The sequence below is a fragment of the Dryas octopetala genome, chromosome 3 (assembly GCF_963921425.1).
Source record: "Dryas octopetala chromosome 3, drDryOcto1.1, whole genome shotgun sequence".
In the NCBI taxonomy this organism is placed as follows: domain Eukaryota; kingdom Viridiplantae; phylum Streptophyta; class Magnoliopsida; order Rosales; family Rosaceae; genus Dryas; species Dryas octopetala.
In genome coordinates this window covers 3,388,011-3,406,478 of record NC_141368.1, presented here as the reverse complement: position 1 = coordinate 3,406,478, position 18,468 = coordinate 3,388,011, and the positions used below count along the sequence as shown (strand labels likewise).

Genomic DNA, 18,468 nt, shown 5'->3' with positions numbered 1-18,468 from the left:
TCCAATGCGGACTCGGAGGAGGACTCCAATTCGGACTCCGACTTGGACTCCCATTCGGACTTGGACGCGGACTCGGACTCCTGCTCCTGCTCCTGCTTCTTGGCCTCGGGGAGACAGCGCGTGAGTAGCTCCTCAATCTCCTCCTTTCCCCGGAAGGTGAGGCATTACGAGAGACAGAACGATAGCGATGGGTCCTCCTTCCATAGTGAGAATGGTGATATGGGTCGTCCCTGTAGGACCGTGGCACGGGTGACCTGCTGTAAGGGGAGCGTGACGGAGTGTACGGCCTCCGCCTCCGACTGTAGTCGTAGTCAGGAGGAGAATAGGATCTCTGCCTTGGTGGACTACGACTTGTTTCTCTTCGCCTTGAACATGATGAACAATAATAATTCACCTCCACGGTCACTGCTGGGCGTGAACAATACCAATGCGACTTCTTCAGTCTCATTCACGGAAAACTTTTTTTTTTGGCCAAGGACGGAAAAACTTTTTAACTAGCTTCAACAACTTTATTAATTCCTTGGCCAAAAAAAAAAAACAATTTTATTAATTCAAAGATAAAACCCTACAACCCACCAGACCAAACCTTTTATATACCCTTCTGCTTACCTTAGTCCTACTAAGAAATCCTAATTACCAAAGGAAAGGACTTCCAATACATCCTAGTTACAAAAGAAAATTTTAATATAAAATCAATATGAAGTTATGAACTAATTATTATATTATTATATATTATCCAAACTCTAAAGTATGATTATGTTAAGCAAACTGTAATAAAGGCAAGTTTTCCACATGTACATACCACCATTTAGAAGTCCAAAAGTACAGTGAACAAAACCCAAAGAAAAGAAACCAAAACAAAGCCCACTCAATTGAGAAAGTTGTTGACTTCTTTGTCTTCACACCATACAGGCTTTCGACTATATACCCAAGTTCAAATGGGCTTGAGCCCATATAACCATGGGCCAAAATTTCAAAAGTCAATTGGACTGACCCAATACAGAAACCCACATGCCCAACCTTCAATTTCAAACACTAAAAAATGGCTAAACAGCAAGCTGTGTTGGATGGGTGGAGTCATCTTCATTGAAGGAGCAAAGAAGCTTTAGACGCCTGGCCAAGTTTGCAGGAGATTCTGGTAAATGTGGGGGAAGAGATTGCAACAACATCTCTCTTTGAAGGTAAGAGTAGTAGGTGTAAAAGGTTGCGGGTGTGACATTTAATTGGAAGCCTAACCCAAACAAGAAGTCCACCTCAAGAAGGTTCATCTCTGCTGTGCTGATTCCTCCAACTCTGGCATAGTACGCATTGTTGTAATAGCTGAAATTAAAGATATCCATGTGGACAAAAATGGTTCGTTAATCACATTTCTAAACAAAGAGTTTGAATAATTGAAGTCATAATGGAACAAAATATGTATACTCATTGCTGTCCTACTGGACCACCACAAGGGCCGGGTTCTTTAAGACCCGATTCGCTTATAATTTAAGGTACCATGACTAGTGTTGCTGGCATTACAAACTATGAAGAGTGAACCACCACTAACGAATGGTAAAAAGTAAAAGAGTTGTACTATTTACCATATTATGTACCGACCAAATAAAATGATTCCATTAAATAATCTTATTGAAAGTAAAATGTATTATATATTCCAATGATTGAAATTGCTTAGCAAAGGCATGCAAGTAGGTATAATAAGTTTTGGCAAACAAATTAAGCACACTCACATGGGTTTGATTGCATGGGGTGTGAATGTGTGATTAGCATGACTAATGAGGACCGCTGTCACCCTCATGCTCTTAATTTTGGCAAAAAAGTGGTGAAATTTTGGAGGCATGCGTTAATGGGTATCGACAGCAACACCACATCTTAGGTAAGCTGTCTACTGTCTCACTAGTAAAAGACGGAGGCCTTCACATGGCTAGCATGCCCTCCCTTGTTTTATTTCCTTTCTTTTTTTGTGGCGGTGGTTGCTTCCAAAACGGTGATGACATTACTAAACCTACTATGATGAATGAGGGCAGAGTAATATATTAATTCAAGTAATGGAAAGACAGAGAATTAAAACCAATGAATTGGTTGGTAAGAGCTTGAAAACTTGAAATACATTAACAAATTAACCCATTTAAGCTCAAATGAAACGCGTTAATTGATTTGACTAACTAAATAAAACCCAATTAATTAAGCAAGAAGATGAAGAATTAGAATAAAAAGTAAAAGAAGAAATAATTAAGTAAAGGCTAAAGGTATATAGCTTACATGTCATCCATGAACTTGGCGGAGAGCAAGACGCTGGTGATGAGCAAGCGGTGGACGTTGAAGGAGTTGATGGGCAGCGAAGGTTGGCGCTGGGTGAAGCGGTCCAGGTACACGTAGGCCACCACGAAGCAGGAGGGGCTGCAATCCGCGTACTTCACGATCCTCTGCAGGTAGCTCTGGATCGAGATGCTCGGTGTCGTCAGGCACTCGAACACCGACGTCGACCACGTCATCAACTTCTGCTTATTCTCATCCAAGCGCCGCCGTTTCATCATCATCAGGTCGTTCGACTTCGCCACTCGCTCCAGCACGGACGACAACAACTCTATCACTCCAGGCATCGACTCTGGAACACTCTCAAGACCTACCTCATGATGATCACCCATTGTTGATTTCTGGCTCTCTCTGCTTCACTTTTGGCTTCGCTGTTGCTTTTCTTTTCTTATATATATATATATATACACGCCTTCTCTTATATTATTATTACTAATTAAATAATAATTCATTTCTTATAATTATTATATATGTACTAATATTTCTCTATGTATTACGTGTATGACGGTGTGTGTATCAAGGTCAATGCTACATTTTTTTGTCGAGATAAAGGGTAAATTTTGTTTGGAAACTTCTATGTGGGAGACTAGGAGTTACACTCTTTATTAACCTCCAATTTTACTTATTAATTGCATAGGTAATTGTGACAAAGAAACAGTTAAAGTGAAACTTACAGTCCTGCTCACCAATATATATTGAAGCTGGAAATGCTCAAAAGCAGTATATATCACATGGGTTGATGCTTAGGATCTGATCTACAGATCTGATTTGATGTACATGGTAGTATGGTACCAAAAATTTTACATGCAGTATTAATTAAAAAGTAGTAATTAAAGGTGAAGATATAGTTAGGCCAAGTGAAATGATCCTAAGAAAGAAATTCCAGCTGCAATAATTTTGAATACGACTGTCTTTCCACTGTTGATATGGACTTCAATCATCATATATATGGCCAGCTTTCCCTACCAAGCTAGCAATCAAACAAGAATATATATCGAAATAAAATATAAAAATGACAAGTTAAGCTACCCTTACCGTTCATTAATTAGTATATAAATTAATATGTGACCCTATGCATATATCTGGCCATGCCTTTAATTGAAGTGTGATTGCAGTAATTCCCACCTTCTTCACCTTTTGCCTACCTATATATATAAGTTTTATAACACATGCAGACTGGTTCGGCTCGATAAGCTCTCAGGCTTTTGCCATTACAGCTTGTTTTTTGTAAGTATTGCAATTTATTTTTAAATTAATTTAAAGCACTATTAATTATTTACTAGCTAGGCATTGGTTGGCAATGTGCAAAAGTCTCTTTGGCCTATGTACGTGGTTGCAAATAATATACCTATTTATGTCTGGACAATTCCCCCTCTAATTTGCCCCATTAATTGTCGTTTGCATTTGAACTGTGCTTAAAAGTTGTAAAACGTAATTAACGAAAGAGAGCAGTACGCTAATTAACAATGTCATTGATTAATACTTTAATATATATGCATATAATATATTTATATAAATTAATCAAATTTTAAATTAAAAAAACTTCTTGGATGCTAATTTCTTGTAGAATGTAGATACCATGCCAGGCGTATGTGAACAGCCCACGATCTACCATCATGATGATGATGTTATATACATATATATATATCAAATATTGTACATATATTAATATATATATATATGAATTTGTATATTGTTGAATAAAGAAAGGGAGTTGCATGATATATATTACAGGGTTACAGCAAATTAAAGGTCAATGTACATGGTGATCATTAACATGCTGCACTGCTACTATCTCGATCAGCAATGACCGTGCCGTCACGTTTAATTTTCAAAAAATATATGTAGTTGATAGTTTGATACTCAATATCATTTTAGTTTACTTAATAGAAGTGTTAATTGAGATGATTTGTAAATCTTGGACTGGTGCATAGCACGTACCGTACACATCTGTAAAAACAGTCAAATCTCATTTAGATGAGTACAGCTGTACAGTGGGTTTGCATTGTTTTTTTGTTTTTTTAGTCTTGATAAATTAATAGGTAATTAATGTTTCTTTTAAACAGAACATGCAGACTCATTCCAACAAGGGGTGGAGTGTGGATTTGTGGATGCTTAATTATAATATTATTACTAATTAAGAGACGTACGTATACGTGTAACTTATCAATAAAATATGTATGTGAAAGAGAAGGGAAGCAATGATGTATTGAGACTCAAAAATGAGGGAAGGGCAAATGGTAATTATGGTACAACATGGTATGTAATGCAAGGCAAGGCAACTTAGGCAAGTACGTATGTGTCCCCCTTGCCACAACCATCACCCATGTGTTGTCAACCACCTATTTAATTCAATATATAGCAAAGCACTACTACTAATACCTAGTTAGCCAATCAATAAACACATAAATCAATTTCCCTTTCTTTTGTAATGAATCAATTTAACACTACTCTCTATCTCTCTTCTCCTGTTACCTCCATTTATTGCGAAGGAGTGAGTCTCAACTCTCATGTATTCATTTAATACGACCCTGTACCTACCAAACTTAAATAAGCCTCGCAAGATATGGAGAAATTTGCATTGAAATGTGAAATACTGAAATGCTCATATTGGCATCATGCATCTCGACTCATTCTAACGAGGTATGTAGTACATGTTATGAATCTAGTTTCCCAAGCTTCCGATTTTGTAGGGTAGGCTTCTTACCCACAAAAAAAACAGAAACAATTGTTTGGCAGGCCATTCTTCTGATGGATCATGCTTGATAAGGATAGAGATATCCAGAAAAAAGATTACATACGCTTGTTCCTAATAAATAAAAAAGCCAACCTGGAACAGGTAACAGTGCTATTAATACATACCAACAAAACTAATTGCCAAACAGAACTGTAACAGAAACAGTGAGAGTATCGACACCAGCTCAGTTCCAAATTTCCATATAGTACATAAGGGTCAGGTAACACTACAATTTATTATAGATCCACGCTCATAATATGGATGCATCAAGCATACTTACTAGACAAAGTATGTAAAAGCTAGTTGCATGTCTAACTCATGGACAAGAGCACAAATCTATGAACAATCCTCAGCAGGGTTTGCCTTTCAGCGCAATAGCAAATCAATTAGCCATAGCATCGGATTGGATCATTGCATCCTTTCTCAGTAGATTGCTTAAAACCAAAACGGCCCCCTTTCGCAAGGTACTGCTGGTGGTACTCCTCAGCTCGGTAGAACTTCTTGGCAGGCAGAATCTCTGTAACAATCTTCCGGTTCACAACTTTCTGGTGTTGTTCCAAAGACTCTTTTGCTGCTTTTTCTTGCTCAGGTGTATAGAAGTATATTCCAGATCTGTATTGTGTTCCCACATCCCCACCCTGCCCATTACACATAGACAAACTTTAGGCCTTAAGACAAATGTACTTTCTGAATCATGCTCAGAATCAAATATCACATACTAGGATTTTTCCTACCAGAATAATCAGGATACAACTACGAATATAACATCAATCTTTACATGTAGCTTATCAATCTGTGAAAATGAGAGCGAACAAAAGAAGTGCAACAAGAGAAAGAGGGATTTGGAGTTTATGAAATTTGAGCATAACAAAATGAATAGAGACCATAAGCAAGCCAAGTGTACTGTTACTGGAATTATGCGTCAGCAAATACTAATGTTCAGTCAATTCCAGGGGTTACGTTGATATTCAATCATGAAACTGAGATCGTGTTGACATAAATGCACACACAAGTACCGGACACTATCCACATGTTGTGGTAATTAGAAGTATATTCCAGATCTGTAACACATCCCCTCCCCTGCCCATTCCACATCGACAATCTGTTATGGTTCTTAAGGCCAAAAGACAAGTTTACTTTCTGGATCACACTCAAATTAAGAAAATCAAATATCATGTGCTAGGAATTTTCTGTACCAGAATAATCAGGACAAATCAATGAATATAACATCACTCTTTAGGTGTAGCTTATGGATATGTGAAAAATCAGAGCCAGCAAACGAAGTGCAACAAGAGAAAGAGGGATTTGGGGTATGCTCGAAGTCCCTAGCATGACCTTCTTCATTTCAAAGTGTATGCTTGATTTCTGATCCTAACGAGCATTCTAATGAGTGCACTCACTCCTATTTCACGATATACAAGAAACTTAGAGGCATACGATTTTGAATTCTCAGTAACTTAGTTAAGAAAAAGTTGGCTTTTCTAATAAAAAAGAAAAAAACTCTTAAAATAATCTACCAAATTAGGATGAACTGCTTCATTATAAGAAGTTTTGTAGTCAATTAAATCTCCTTTTGTTTGTGTATGTGTGAGTGCGTTTGATCAATAAGTTACTGATAGCCAAACATCCATTGGTTCAAAAATCACAATAACACACAAAAATCAAAAGTAAGATACAAGATTAAGGTAGAAAATTTATCAATCACACACTAAAACAGAGTTATCTAGAGGGCAAGCCAAGAAAATCCCAAATTATCAATCACAATGATATCCAACGTAACTGATGTTGGATTGAATTACAAAGAAAAAACATGAAACAAATCAAATTCCCAAAAATTTAAGCAAACCCCAGAATTCATTGATCAAAACACAGACAGATACCAACAACCAAACTACGGAAATCAAAGCAAGCATTCAACCAAAAAAATACCAAATAAATGTCAAAAAACCACTCCAAACGCACAAAGGCCCAAAATTTAGAACAACCCACCTGGCGATTGAGCGTGGTGGGGTCATGCCTGGACCAGAAAAGGTCAAGCAGGCTCTCGAAGTTGCACTGTTTAGGATCGTACTGAACCCTCACGACCTCAGAGTGGTTGGTGGTGCCCGTACACACGTCCTCGTACGTCGGGTTGTGCAGGAAGCCTTGGCTGTAGCCAACCTCGGTCTTGGTCACGCCAGGGACTCTCTGGAACGCCAACTCGACCCCCCAAAAGCAACCCGCTCCGAACTGAGCGAACTGCTGACCCGGCGCCGGAACGTCGTCGTCGGGGCCCTGAGCGATGGCCGCGGAGTCGGAGGTGGGGTCGACGGTCTTTGCGCCGAAGCCGAGCTTGTTGAGGAGGTTCATGGTGGTCTTGTGAAAAGAGACGGGTCTGTGGGTTTGTGGGAAGGTGGAGATGGGTTTGGGTTGGAATTTAGAGAGAGAAAGGAAGGGTTTAGAGAGAGAAAGTTTGGAGGTGGTTGTGGTGGTGGTGGAGATGAGTGGTGAAGTGGTGGTGAGGGTGGCTAAGGTTTTGAGCATTTTTGGGTGTGACGTGTCTCGTTCGGGTTTTATTTAGGGGATGTCTTGCTGATAAAGCTACAATGTGGAGTTTCGTCTTGGGTGGGAGGTAGTTAATTTCGTACCCAATTCATTTATTTATTCATTATTATTTTTATCCACAAATGAAAACGAAATATATATAATTGATGGTCTTAAGACTCTTAACAAAGATTTTCTTTGTTATTTTCCTTTTAACTAAAGGGAGTTAGCTCGTACTTGGATGCAAGGACAGTAATTCTACTGTCTTTAATATTTTCGTCAAATTATTTACTTATTTGTTCATTTCTTTTTCTTTAGTTGAATTTTTATATGTTCTTCAATAGTTATATATTTGGTCATTTGGTGTTCACTATTTATACCTTTGGTGTTTTCTATTCATACATTTATGGTATGTTTGGATGGAGGAAAAAAACTTGAAATTTAAACAAAACTCAGCATTTAAGAAATTATATGCTCTAATTTTCTTGTTTGGGTTAATAAATACAAAATTTTGTAAATTCTATGTGAAAAAAAACTTAGAATTTGAAAGCTGTAAATTTCAAATTTAAATTCCATCTAAATTGGTATCATTTTTAAAATTTCAATTTTTATAAAAAAGAAAAAGTCGTGTCCATCCATCATCTTGCCAATTAATTACAATACCACCACTACCACCATGCCGTCGCTACCACCACCACCACCGTCACCACCACTGCCACCGCCACCATCACTGCACCACCACCACCACCACCGCCACCATCACCACCACAACCACCGACATCGACACCACCTCCACCGCCACCACCACCGTTGCCACCACCACCTCTGCCACCACTACCACCGCCACCGTCACCACCACCACCATCGACACCGACACCGCCACCACCACTACCACCGCCGTCACCACCACCGACACCGCCACCGCCACCACCACCGCCGCCGTCACCACCACCACCACCGCCACCACCACTACCACCGCCGCTGCCGCCACCACCTCCGCTGCCACCACCACAGCCACCACCACAGCCGCCACCACTGCCACCATCGTCGCCGCCACTGCCACTGCCACCACCACGACCACTACCGACACTGACACCGCCGCTGCCGCCTCCATCACCAATGCCATCACCACCACCATCGTCGTCGCCGTCGCCACCACCATCACCACCACCGCCAATGTCGCCGTTGCCGCCACCTCCAATACCCCAATTTTTGCGGCCACCATTTCTCCCACTGCCCGTGGGCCATCACTAGGGGTGTGATTTGGATTGGAAAATCCGAATCCGACCGATTCCTATCCGAAAATTTCCAATTTTATTCCGAGTCCGAAAATGCCGAAATCCGAAAATTCTGAAAAAAAATTGGATTGGAATTGGAATGTTTATGTAAATTCCGATTTCGATCCGAATTTCGATCCGAAAAATTCTGAAATGTTCCGAAGGCATTCCGATCTGATATTTCCGAAATTATGCCAATTTATTCCATATTTATATTAATATTATATATTTTATCATTAATTTAGTATGATACATATAATATATATTTTAAAAAAGATGACTAATACTATTAATATAAACATATGTACATTATAAATATATGTGTATCATAATAACATAAATGGTAAGTTGGTAACACAAACACTCACATTTTTCCGTACATGTAATTACTATTTTTTTTTTATTAGGGAGGGGAATTGAAATATGGGGCAATTCTACAGTTGTTCCAACTGGAATATCCCACCAATTGTAATTACTAATTACTAAATATTTAAGCTTATTATATTCAAAATTTCAAACATGATATATATATATATATATATACATTATGTGAGTAACATGTATTTATATACACATATATATATGAGTAACATGATATATATATATATATATGTGAGTTACATGTATCTACTAGTGACATTTATTCTAACAATGTTGGATGAGGTCCAAAGATTAATCCCCCACCTCTAAGATATGTGTTATTAAGCCTATTATACATTCATAGTGACATTTATTTCTGTTATATATTAAGTAATAATATATAATATATACCATTAAACATACACAATATATATCATACATAATTTATTTCTCTTATAACATACATAATATATACCATACATAATTTATTTCGCTTATAACATACATAATATATACCATATATAATTTATTTCTCTTATAACATATATAATATATACCATACATTAATGGGATTAGTTCGCGCCTAAAAATTTGATGCCGACGAAAAGATACAATAGCTAATAGCCGATTGAGGTGGCTGACGAAAACATTTTTCTAACAAGTGAGTTGAACCGACAAAATGTAGAATTTTGTCGGCAGAGAATTTCGTTGATGCGCTTTGGGAGACCAAACTACGTGCCGACAAAATATTTGGTCGACCAAAGACTCAAAGTCTTTATTGGCAAAATGCGCTTTTTGCCGACTAATTAGCTTTGTTGAGAAAATGGTACTTTCTTGTACTTGTAGTGATCATTACTACAATACTACTATTTTTGATATAAATAACAACGTTATTAATTAAGTTGATTATATATTACATATACATAACTTGGTACATTATTTTATAGCTTAATAGATTTGATTACACACATATATCACCCTAAACCCTAAACCCTAAACACACATATATGAGTATATGACCCGTACAGACAAAAGAAAAAAAAAACTGCAATAGTTTACTTTCTCTCTGCAAGATAGAACGACGCTCCATTGCTCCAAGCCTCCAACGTACAGCCTCCAGTAAATGCTCCAATGCTCCATGTTTTGAAAATTGGAACGACGCCTCGTTCTCACAGTATTCAAAGAACATATTACATATCACAAGATGAAACTCCAGAAGTTTCTCTCAATCTCACTCTCAGCCTTTGTAAAATTGGAACAACCCTGTTTCTCTCAATCTTTTCCCAACGACCAACGTCATACGAGTATACGACTCATACCAAGTTCTGTGTAAGTTTTATTTTCTTGTAAATTTTTAGTTTCATGATTTTTATCCCAAACCCCTCTCATCTTTGTCGTTGTTAACATGGGTAAATGTTATAAATTCTGAAAGTTTAAAATATCTAATTAGGTAATTGCCTGGTATATGTTTGATAAAATGACTAAGAAAGTATTTATATCTTTATCACTTTGTATGTTCGACCTTGATCAACTTCTATACATATATATATGCTACCTACTTCTGCTCCCCTCTAACACAAACATTAGTTATTAGCTAGTACATATTCTCTATAGGGAATTGCTAGATCTTGCTAAATAATATTAATATTGAGCCTTAATTCTCAATGTTATTTAAATTAATATTTTGAATTTTCTTTTTAAATTGGACATATATTTTAATTACATTTTAATATAAATATTGAAATGTATCATAATCTATTGTCTTTTAATTTTTTTTATTTGTTAATTTCATCATTATTCTAAAAAAAAATCCGAACATGTTCTAAAAAATATTATGAAAATGTGAAAATTCCGATTTTTTATTCGAAAATTTCAAATGTTTATCCGAAAGTTCCGAAAAAGTTATATTCCGAAAAATTCCGAAAATTCCGAGAAATCCAAAAATTCCGAATCGGAATGAGATGTTGAAATTCCGATTTTTTGGAATGGAAATTGGAACATAAATTTCATTCCAAAATTTTGGATTGGAATTGGAACACCCTATTTCCGATCCGATCCGGCCGAAACACACCCCTAGCCATCACCCCTATTACCATCATCAACTCACCACAAGCATCATTTTTATTGTTGCCACCATCACCATCACTTTTTTATAAAACTATTATAAATTTCATATATAAATTCTATTATGCTTACATTTATCCAAACAAGAGAATTTACAAATTTTAGAATTTTAAATCACATCATTTTTAATTCCGTCATTTATAATTCCTTAGTAGTTTCAAATTACTTTATCCAAACGCACCATTAGTGTTCAACATTTATATCTTTGGTGTTTACCATTGTATCTTTTAGTGTTCACCATTTATACCTTTGGTGTTTGCTATTTGTATTTTGACTGTGTTTGCACAAATTATTAAATACCTTTTATCCAAATTGTTCAAAGTGTAAGTTAAAATTGAATTGGTCGGATTTGTCTAACCCAATTCCTATACCTAATTTTCAAGCATTGTTTTTGTTTTTTATCAATCTTTGTATGTTTTATCTTAGATTATTTACGAGTTGGACAACAAAACGTCAAATCTTCGATTTGATGACTTCATGTTAGCTATGTCGGTTTAGGCAAAATAACAAGATGTTGGTGGCTAATACAAATACACATAAGATGATAACAAAAAAATTATTCTCTTATTTGACCCGTCTCTTTGTAGAAAAATGAAAGTTTTTTTTTTATTGCAAAATTTTGTTAATTATTTATTCTATTGATATCTATTGGCTATTCTAATGCACATCAAAAAGTAGCGAGTGAGACTATGCAAACCACCACCAGTTGTTAAGTTGACCACTCTCATATATTTTATCCAATTTTTTTCTTATTTTATTCTTTATTGCAAAAATGATAAAATTATCCAGATTCATTCGGTAGTTATTTACCGAAACATTTACTTATGTTTGGCAGATAAGTGTCGAATAAACACAAATATTTCGGCAGATAATTGTCGAATACCTTTTTTATTTTCATTTGGTGGTTATCCACCGAATAATCCACCAATGTTCAACAAATAACTGTCGAATAATTATAAATATTTCGATAGATAACTGTCGAATAACCCGACGAACCAAATTAAAATTAATTATTTTAAGGGTAACATTAAAATTTTAAAATAGGGTGATCAACTCAATAATTTATGGTAGTCATAATGCACTGGCCAAAAAAAAAATTTCTCTGATTTATTGTTATGTTTGTAGTTGATTGCCAGTTTGGCACTCTGCTAAGAAAGTCGGTGGTGTAAGAACTAAGAAGGGCCTCTATGTTTGGTGGGCTATCTTTCAGTCTTCTTGTTCTGTTCCTCAAACCCTTTGGGCCTGCCCGTTTGGGTGACCAATAAGTTTAAGTTGGGTTTCAGAATTGAAACTCAAAAATAAAGAAGACCTCCAAATATGGAATGAGCCAATTGAATATTGCTTTTATATATCATATCTTACAAGTTACAACTAGTAGTACTACTTTATATGACATTCGGAAATTAGACACTAAAAATAAAAAAATAAAATAAAATAAAAAAATATTTTTTTAAGTAAAATAATAATATATAAAATGAGATACAAATATGAAAAAAAAAAAAATATGGGACAATTAATATTATTGATTTTCCAACTATTGTGTGTTTTAAGGTGTTTGTATCGTGTGAAATTAAACCCCTTATCTACTGTAATCAAATATCATAAATTTGGAAAGTTTTATTCTCACAAAATTAGAAACAAACTTGATTTTTCAAAAAAAAAAAAAACTTATCAAATTTTTACATCCATATGTAGCATGGAAGCTACTAGACCTAAGATAGCCAAGACAAGAACCCAATTAGGTCCACCATGGATGCACGCACTTGAAGTAGGGAGGTCGGTCTTAGACGAAGGTTGTGGATGATCAGCCCCTTGGCCCGAACCAGTGGCCGCCTGTGGTGCACCGGCCGGCGCATAATCTTGGTTATCGTCTACTTGTACTGCAAGCTTCATCCCTCCCAAGCAATATAGCTTATTACCACTGACAAAATACCAACCACCAGGATGTGACAACGTGACTGTTGTGTTTCCTCCACTATATATGTTTAAAGCCTTGGTTGTGTTGCAAGCCTCAAAATTTTCTTTCGTTACTTGGTTAACACTATTCGATGATGAATACTGGAACCCTACGAAATTAGTTAAAGACAACAATTAATTTCCATTTAATTTGATTCATAATTCATACATATACTTACATAGAACATCGCCAACGTAGAATTTCTTGCCGTCGGTCCATGCATCGAGGTCGGAGCTTATGTCCCAGCCAGCGGTATCCCCTACCGTGTAGGTTGTAGCAGAGCATGTTAATGCAAACCCCAGAAAAACCAGGCCACAAACTAGAACAAGCTTTGCCATTGCATGCAATTAATTAAGATGATGAGATAAGAAATAAGAGGGAAGATTGATTTATATATATGTGTGAGAATTAATTCTTATGATTAGATGACCTAACTTAGAAGAATGATCAACAAGAATTTCCTTCTCTTAATTAAAATAATAATAATAATTACTATTATTATTATTATTATTATTTTTTTTTTTAAGTGGCCGGGAGAACAAGCTAGCTGCCTTAGTTACCAGTACCCTGGCTAGTCATACGGTCTTGATTTGGTAGCTGATGATTTGACCAACTTATGTGCACGAAACTGATAACATATCTTAGATCCATTAGAAAATGACTATTCTTTGGTGAAGTTGGTGGGTAGCTAAACGTACACCTCCCAACTCGATCGAGAATTAATATCCTTTAATTTTCTTTGACTTTGGCAATTTGCATGCATAAATATTGTTCGCTTGTACAAGAAGGAAGGAATTAACAAATTTGCTTGTACAAACACTCACACAAGTCTTGCAGTTGCAGCTTTCATAATATTGCGTATGTGATATATAGGAGATAGTGTTTTTGTTGGTGCTGCTTTGCAAGAACTCCAAGCCCGATTTGGCTTGTGGAATATTTTTTGGTATGACAATATGCATTTAGTTTATAATTCTTTTTATTTGTCTACTTGTCCCTTTAAAAAATGTTAAAACAGAAAGTAATTTGGTGATTAATTACTGAACTTGTTTCAAAAATTGACCACTATTTTTATAAACAATGATGCGGAGACGTCAAAGTATGATGGAAACATCCCATCCCCTATCATTGTAGATTTTGCTCTAAGTGAATTCATTACAAAAAGCAAAATAAGTGTTCTATCTCCATTGACCCTAAAAACGAGGCCAATGCTAATGATTTTGCAACAGTCTATGCATGCAGAGATTTGCAATTTTCAGGAGTCTCAATAATTTGGTTTGTAACTGAAGCAGCATCCAAAGTTTCATTTTCCCAGTATATGTGGAAATTAAAAGAAGGGACAAAGTTATCCATTATGTTTAGTAGTTCATCGCTTTCCCAATCCCAATTTCCCATGAATTATTGAATATGGCACATGATGGATCTATAATTAATTGAATATGCAAAAGAGGAAAACTGTCTTTTATCTGCTGCCATCAATAATACATAGATAGATATTGGATATGCGCGCCATCCCATCTATCCCTGTCCAACTTCCGAACAAAAATACACTCTTGTCTCTTTTGAAAAAAATAGTACTAATATCTAAGCGTCTGTTTGGTATTTTATTTTATTTTATTTTATTTTAAATAAAAAAACAAGTTTTAATAAAAAAAACGTGTTTGATTGACTATTTTAGAAAAAAATTTTTAGAAAAAAATTCAAAAACATGTCTTTTTTTAAAAATGATAAAACATCGTTTTTTTCAATTTGTTTTTTACACTTTCTTTTTCCTTATATGCCATCATTTTTATATTTTGAAAATTGTTTTCAAATTTCATATCAAACAAGTTTTAAAATTTTTAAAATTGATTTTGAAAACTCATATTTTTAAAAAAAATCTTAATTTTTGAAATTTTTTTTTGAATAGATACCAAATGGGCCCTAAGGGCTGCATTAATTCATCAAGTGCAGTTTCTTGGATTCCTGACATTTAGAAATAAATTTGGAGAAGCTATAGCAAAATCTAACCTCAGGTGTGGAAAGCCTAGCAGGGAATAAAACATATATTCCATATATTACTAATGTCATATATTTTTTTCTTTTCTAATTTTAGTTAAGACAGAGAGTACATAATATAAGGAGACAGATCAAGATCATGTTATGGGAAATAGGGTTGTACGAGAGAGTAATGTTCTATTGCAAGACTATCGATCTAGACCACGCATTCAAATAAAAATTAACATTTATAATCAATGATACAAATTCTCAACCTGATAACATAAAACGTCTATGTTTATGTGGGTTTAGAACACATATTCATCCAATAATCAACATAATCAATCAATAGTCTAAATCACCCCCACTTGACCAAAAAGAGAAAAAAGATTCATAATATCACATGCAACATAAACATCTCATGTTATTAGATTATTTGATAAAAGATCACGTTCGTGTGTATATATATATATATATATATATATATATATATATATATTATCTCTTTCTCTTCCTATCTGGTCAAGCTCGAAAACTAGATATACCAGAATTTTATGAGCAAAACCAGCTGCTCAAAAAGCAGAACTGCACCTTCGAAAGTCCGTACCTGAAAGTCAGGAAAAAAAGTGGGTTTTAAATTGTAAGCGAACACGGAGCAAAAGCCTGGCCACCAATATTAACATGTTCGACCTGCATGGCCAAATACAAGGATTATATGTGGCCCTCATTCATTTCCCGGCCATATCCATCCGCCAAACTCACACTCTTACACAACATTTATTCTCCACAAATGACAAATCCCCAGTTTATTTAATTTGTTTTTTAGTCCCAGCAGCTCTCTAGAAAAGAAGACTAATATTAAACATTAAGAAAGTGCTTTTAGACCTGCTTTTGATACACATAGTCCACATCAAGTTAATGATCTAGCAACTGATTTGATAAATATGTGCCACAAAGATCTCAGCTGTTAAATTTATTGCAAAAAGGTTCAAGCTGATCTATAATGGTGACACTGAAAATTTTCTATATAAACCCTTCTTGCATGTTGTTTCAAATCATTACCTTCTCTTTGTCTGTTACAAGGTTTCCTCTGTTTCATTCTCTACTTCTCTTTGGATTCCATATTTTTCTTTGTGAGGCAAAATGGCTGGGGATGATAAGAGTTCGAGCTCATTTTCAATGGGGAAGAGTGCACAAGAGAGGGGTTTGCCATATGTACCCGACTGTTACGTGATTCCAACGTCACATCGTGCAAGTTTGACCTCAGAGGTTGCCAATGTACCCACCATCGATTTAGGAAAACTCAAAGAGGGTTCTTCTGATGAGCGCGCAATTGTTAGTGATGAAATCAGAATGGCTTGTCGTCAATTGGGATTCTTTCAAGTAAGCTAATAACTAATTAAGCTTTCTTTGCAAATTGAAGATTAATCATTGTTTGTTAATTATAAGCTGATGATCATCTTCATGTTATGACAATGAAATTAGATTGTGAACCATGGAATCTGCCAATCGGTGTTAGATGGGGCTCTGTCTTCAGCTTCAGAGTTTTTCAAACTTCCAGCTTCAGAGAAGGTGGGGTTGATGTGCAATGATGTGCACAAGGCAGTGAGATATGGGACAAGCTTCAAGGATGGAGTTGATAAGATTCAATTCTGGAGGATCTTCCTCAAACATTATGCACACCCCTTGGCAGATTGGATCGAATCCTGGCCTAATAATCCACCAAATTACAGGTACTTCTCAATTAAGACCATGGTTTTCAGGCAACTTGCAAGTACTACTGATCTTATTTTGTCAACCTGCAGTCATCCTATTAAATAAGTCAATAGAATATCTGAATATAGTCCATGATACATGTATAAATTATATGTCACATGCAATGAACTTGGTCCTCATAAATAGTAACTGCCATGGAACTTAAAGTCTATCATGAGAAATGGGAATGGATAACCTTTGCCCCAAGTTTGTTATTTTCCCCAAATTTAATAAATCACCGTTTGACTTCAATCTTGTGAACATTTAATTTATTATGTGATTGAGAGAGTCTTCAGTAGGACACAACAATTGCGCACACACTCCCTCTCATCTCTCATCACGTGCTACTCATCTCCTTTCAACTCATCTCTCGTCACGTGAATAGCACCTAATGAGTAGCTGTAGTCGAGGAAGTATACAATCTGCAACTCTAGAATTTTTCTATGTGACAAATTGACAATGGGAGAAACTTCCTTTTTAATAAAATAAAATTACTTCTTCTTTTTGCACATGTTTATTTATTTATTAGTTGTAGGAAGTGTCATTTTTGTCTTCACATGTTATATAATACATGAATTTTCCAGGGAAATGATGGGAAAGTATTGCACAGAAGTGAGGAAACTGAGCTTGGAAATAACTGCAGCCATTACTGAGAGCTTAGGCATAGGTCCAAACTACATAAGCAAAAAAATGGAAGATGGAATGCAAGTGATTACAGTCAACTGCTACCCACCATGCCCAAACCCTGAGATTGCACTAGGCTTGCCTCCTCATTCAGACTACAGCTGCTTAACCATTGTACTCCAGAGCTGCCCGGGCCTCGAAATCATGCACACTGAAGATGGGAAATGGAAATTAGTCTCACAACTTCATGGTGCTCTGCAAGTCCATGTGGGTGACCATTTTGAGGTGATGAGCAATGGGTTGTACAAGAGTGTTGTCCACAGGGCCACATTGAACTGTGAGAAGACAAGAATCTCCATTGCTAGCCTGCATAGTTTGGGAATGGATGAGAAGATGGGGACTGCCGAAGAGCTTGTGAGTGAAGAGCATCCTGAGAAATACAAAGAAAGTAGCTTCAGAGATTTTCTGAATTTTCTCGCCAACAATGACCTGTCTGAGGGGAAGAGCTTCATTAACACGCTCAAAGTAGAAAAGTAACATCTTTCTAGCTTAGACTCTTTTTTGTCTGTTGTTTAAATTATTTTCTCTGTTTTTGGTCAAGACGTACAACAAAGAGGGTCTTATAATTGTTTCGGAGAAAATAATTGAGTAGCAGATTCAAGGGCTAAGTTAGGTTGTGATGATAGTAGTTCTCCTTGTAGTACGCTGTTTTTTTTTTGGAATTTGGCTACCTTTAATGTTGTTGTTAATTTCTTTCTTTCTGCATGTTAGGGTTTTTTGGAGAGGCGTTCCTCCCTCTTCACTCTGTACCTCCCTGTTTTCTA

At 36.0% G+C, this 18,468-nt stretch overlaps 4 protein-coding genes across 4 annotated transcripts; 1 reads left to right on the top strand and 3 right to left on the bottom strand.

Annotated features, from left to right (window-relative positions):
* Window positions 1-771: 771 nt before the first annotated feature.
* On the bottom strand, window positions 772-2,707 carry LOC147289654 (cyclin-U4-1-like). The gene is made up of 2 exons (XM_086236720.1): window positions 2,260-2,707; window positions 772-1,320 (listed from the first exon to the last, which is right to left on the bottom strand). The coding sequence occupies exons 1-2, from the start codon at window positions 2,643-2,645 to the stop codon at window positions 1,047-1,049; spliced, it is 660 nt and encodes a 219-aa protein (XP_086092846.1). The 5' UTR covers window positions 2,646-2,707; the 3' UTR covers window positions 772-1,046.
* Window positions 2,708-5,123: 2,416 nt separating this feature from the next.
* LOC147289653 (peptide methionine sulfoxide reductase A1-like) lies at window positions 5,124-7,652 on the bottom strand. Its single transcript, XM_086237424.1, has 2 exons — window positions 7,040-7,652; window positions 5,124-5,688 (listed from the first exon to the last, which is right to left on the bottom strand). Exons 1-2 carry the CDS (start codon window positions 7,571-7,573, stop codon window positions 5,437-5,439), a joined length of 786 nt encoding a protein of 261 aa, XP_086093550.1. The 5' UTR covers window positions 7,574-7,652; the 3' UTR covers window positions 5,124-5,436.
* Window positions 7,653-12,983: 5,331 nt separating this feature from the next.
* Window positions 12,984-13,629, bottom strand: LOC147289652 (Cupredoxin superfamily protein). Its single transcript, XM_086236997.1, has 2 exons — window positions 13,470-13,629; window positions 12,984-13,400 (listed from the first exon to the last, which is right to left on the bottom strand). Exons 1-2 carry the CDS (start codon window positions 13,627-13,629, stop codon window positions 13,006-13,008), a joined length of 555 nt encoding a protein of 184 aa, XP_086093123.1. The 3' UTR covers window positions 12,984-13,005.
* Window positions 13,630-16,408: 2,779 nt separating this feature from the next.
* On the top strand, window positions 16,409-18,181 carry KUOX1 (KAR-UP oxidoreductase 1). The gene is made up of 3 exons (XM_086238700.1): window positions 16,409-16,648; window positions 16,751-16,998; window positions 17,605-18,181. Exons 1-3 carry the CDS (start codon window positions 16,409-16,411, stop codon window positions 18,179-18,181), a joined length of 1,065 nt encoding a protein of 354 aa, XP_086094826.1.
* Window positions 18,182-18,468: the final 287 nt, after the last annotated feature.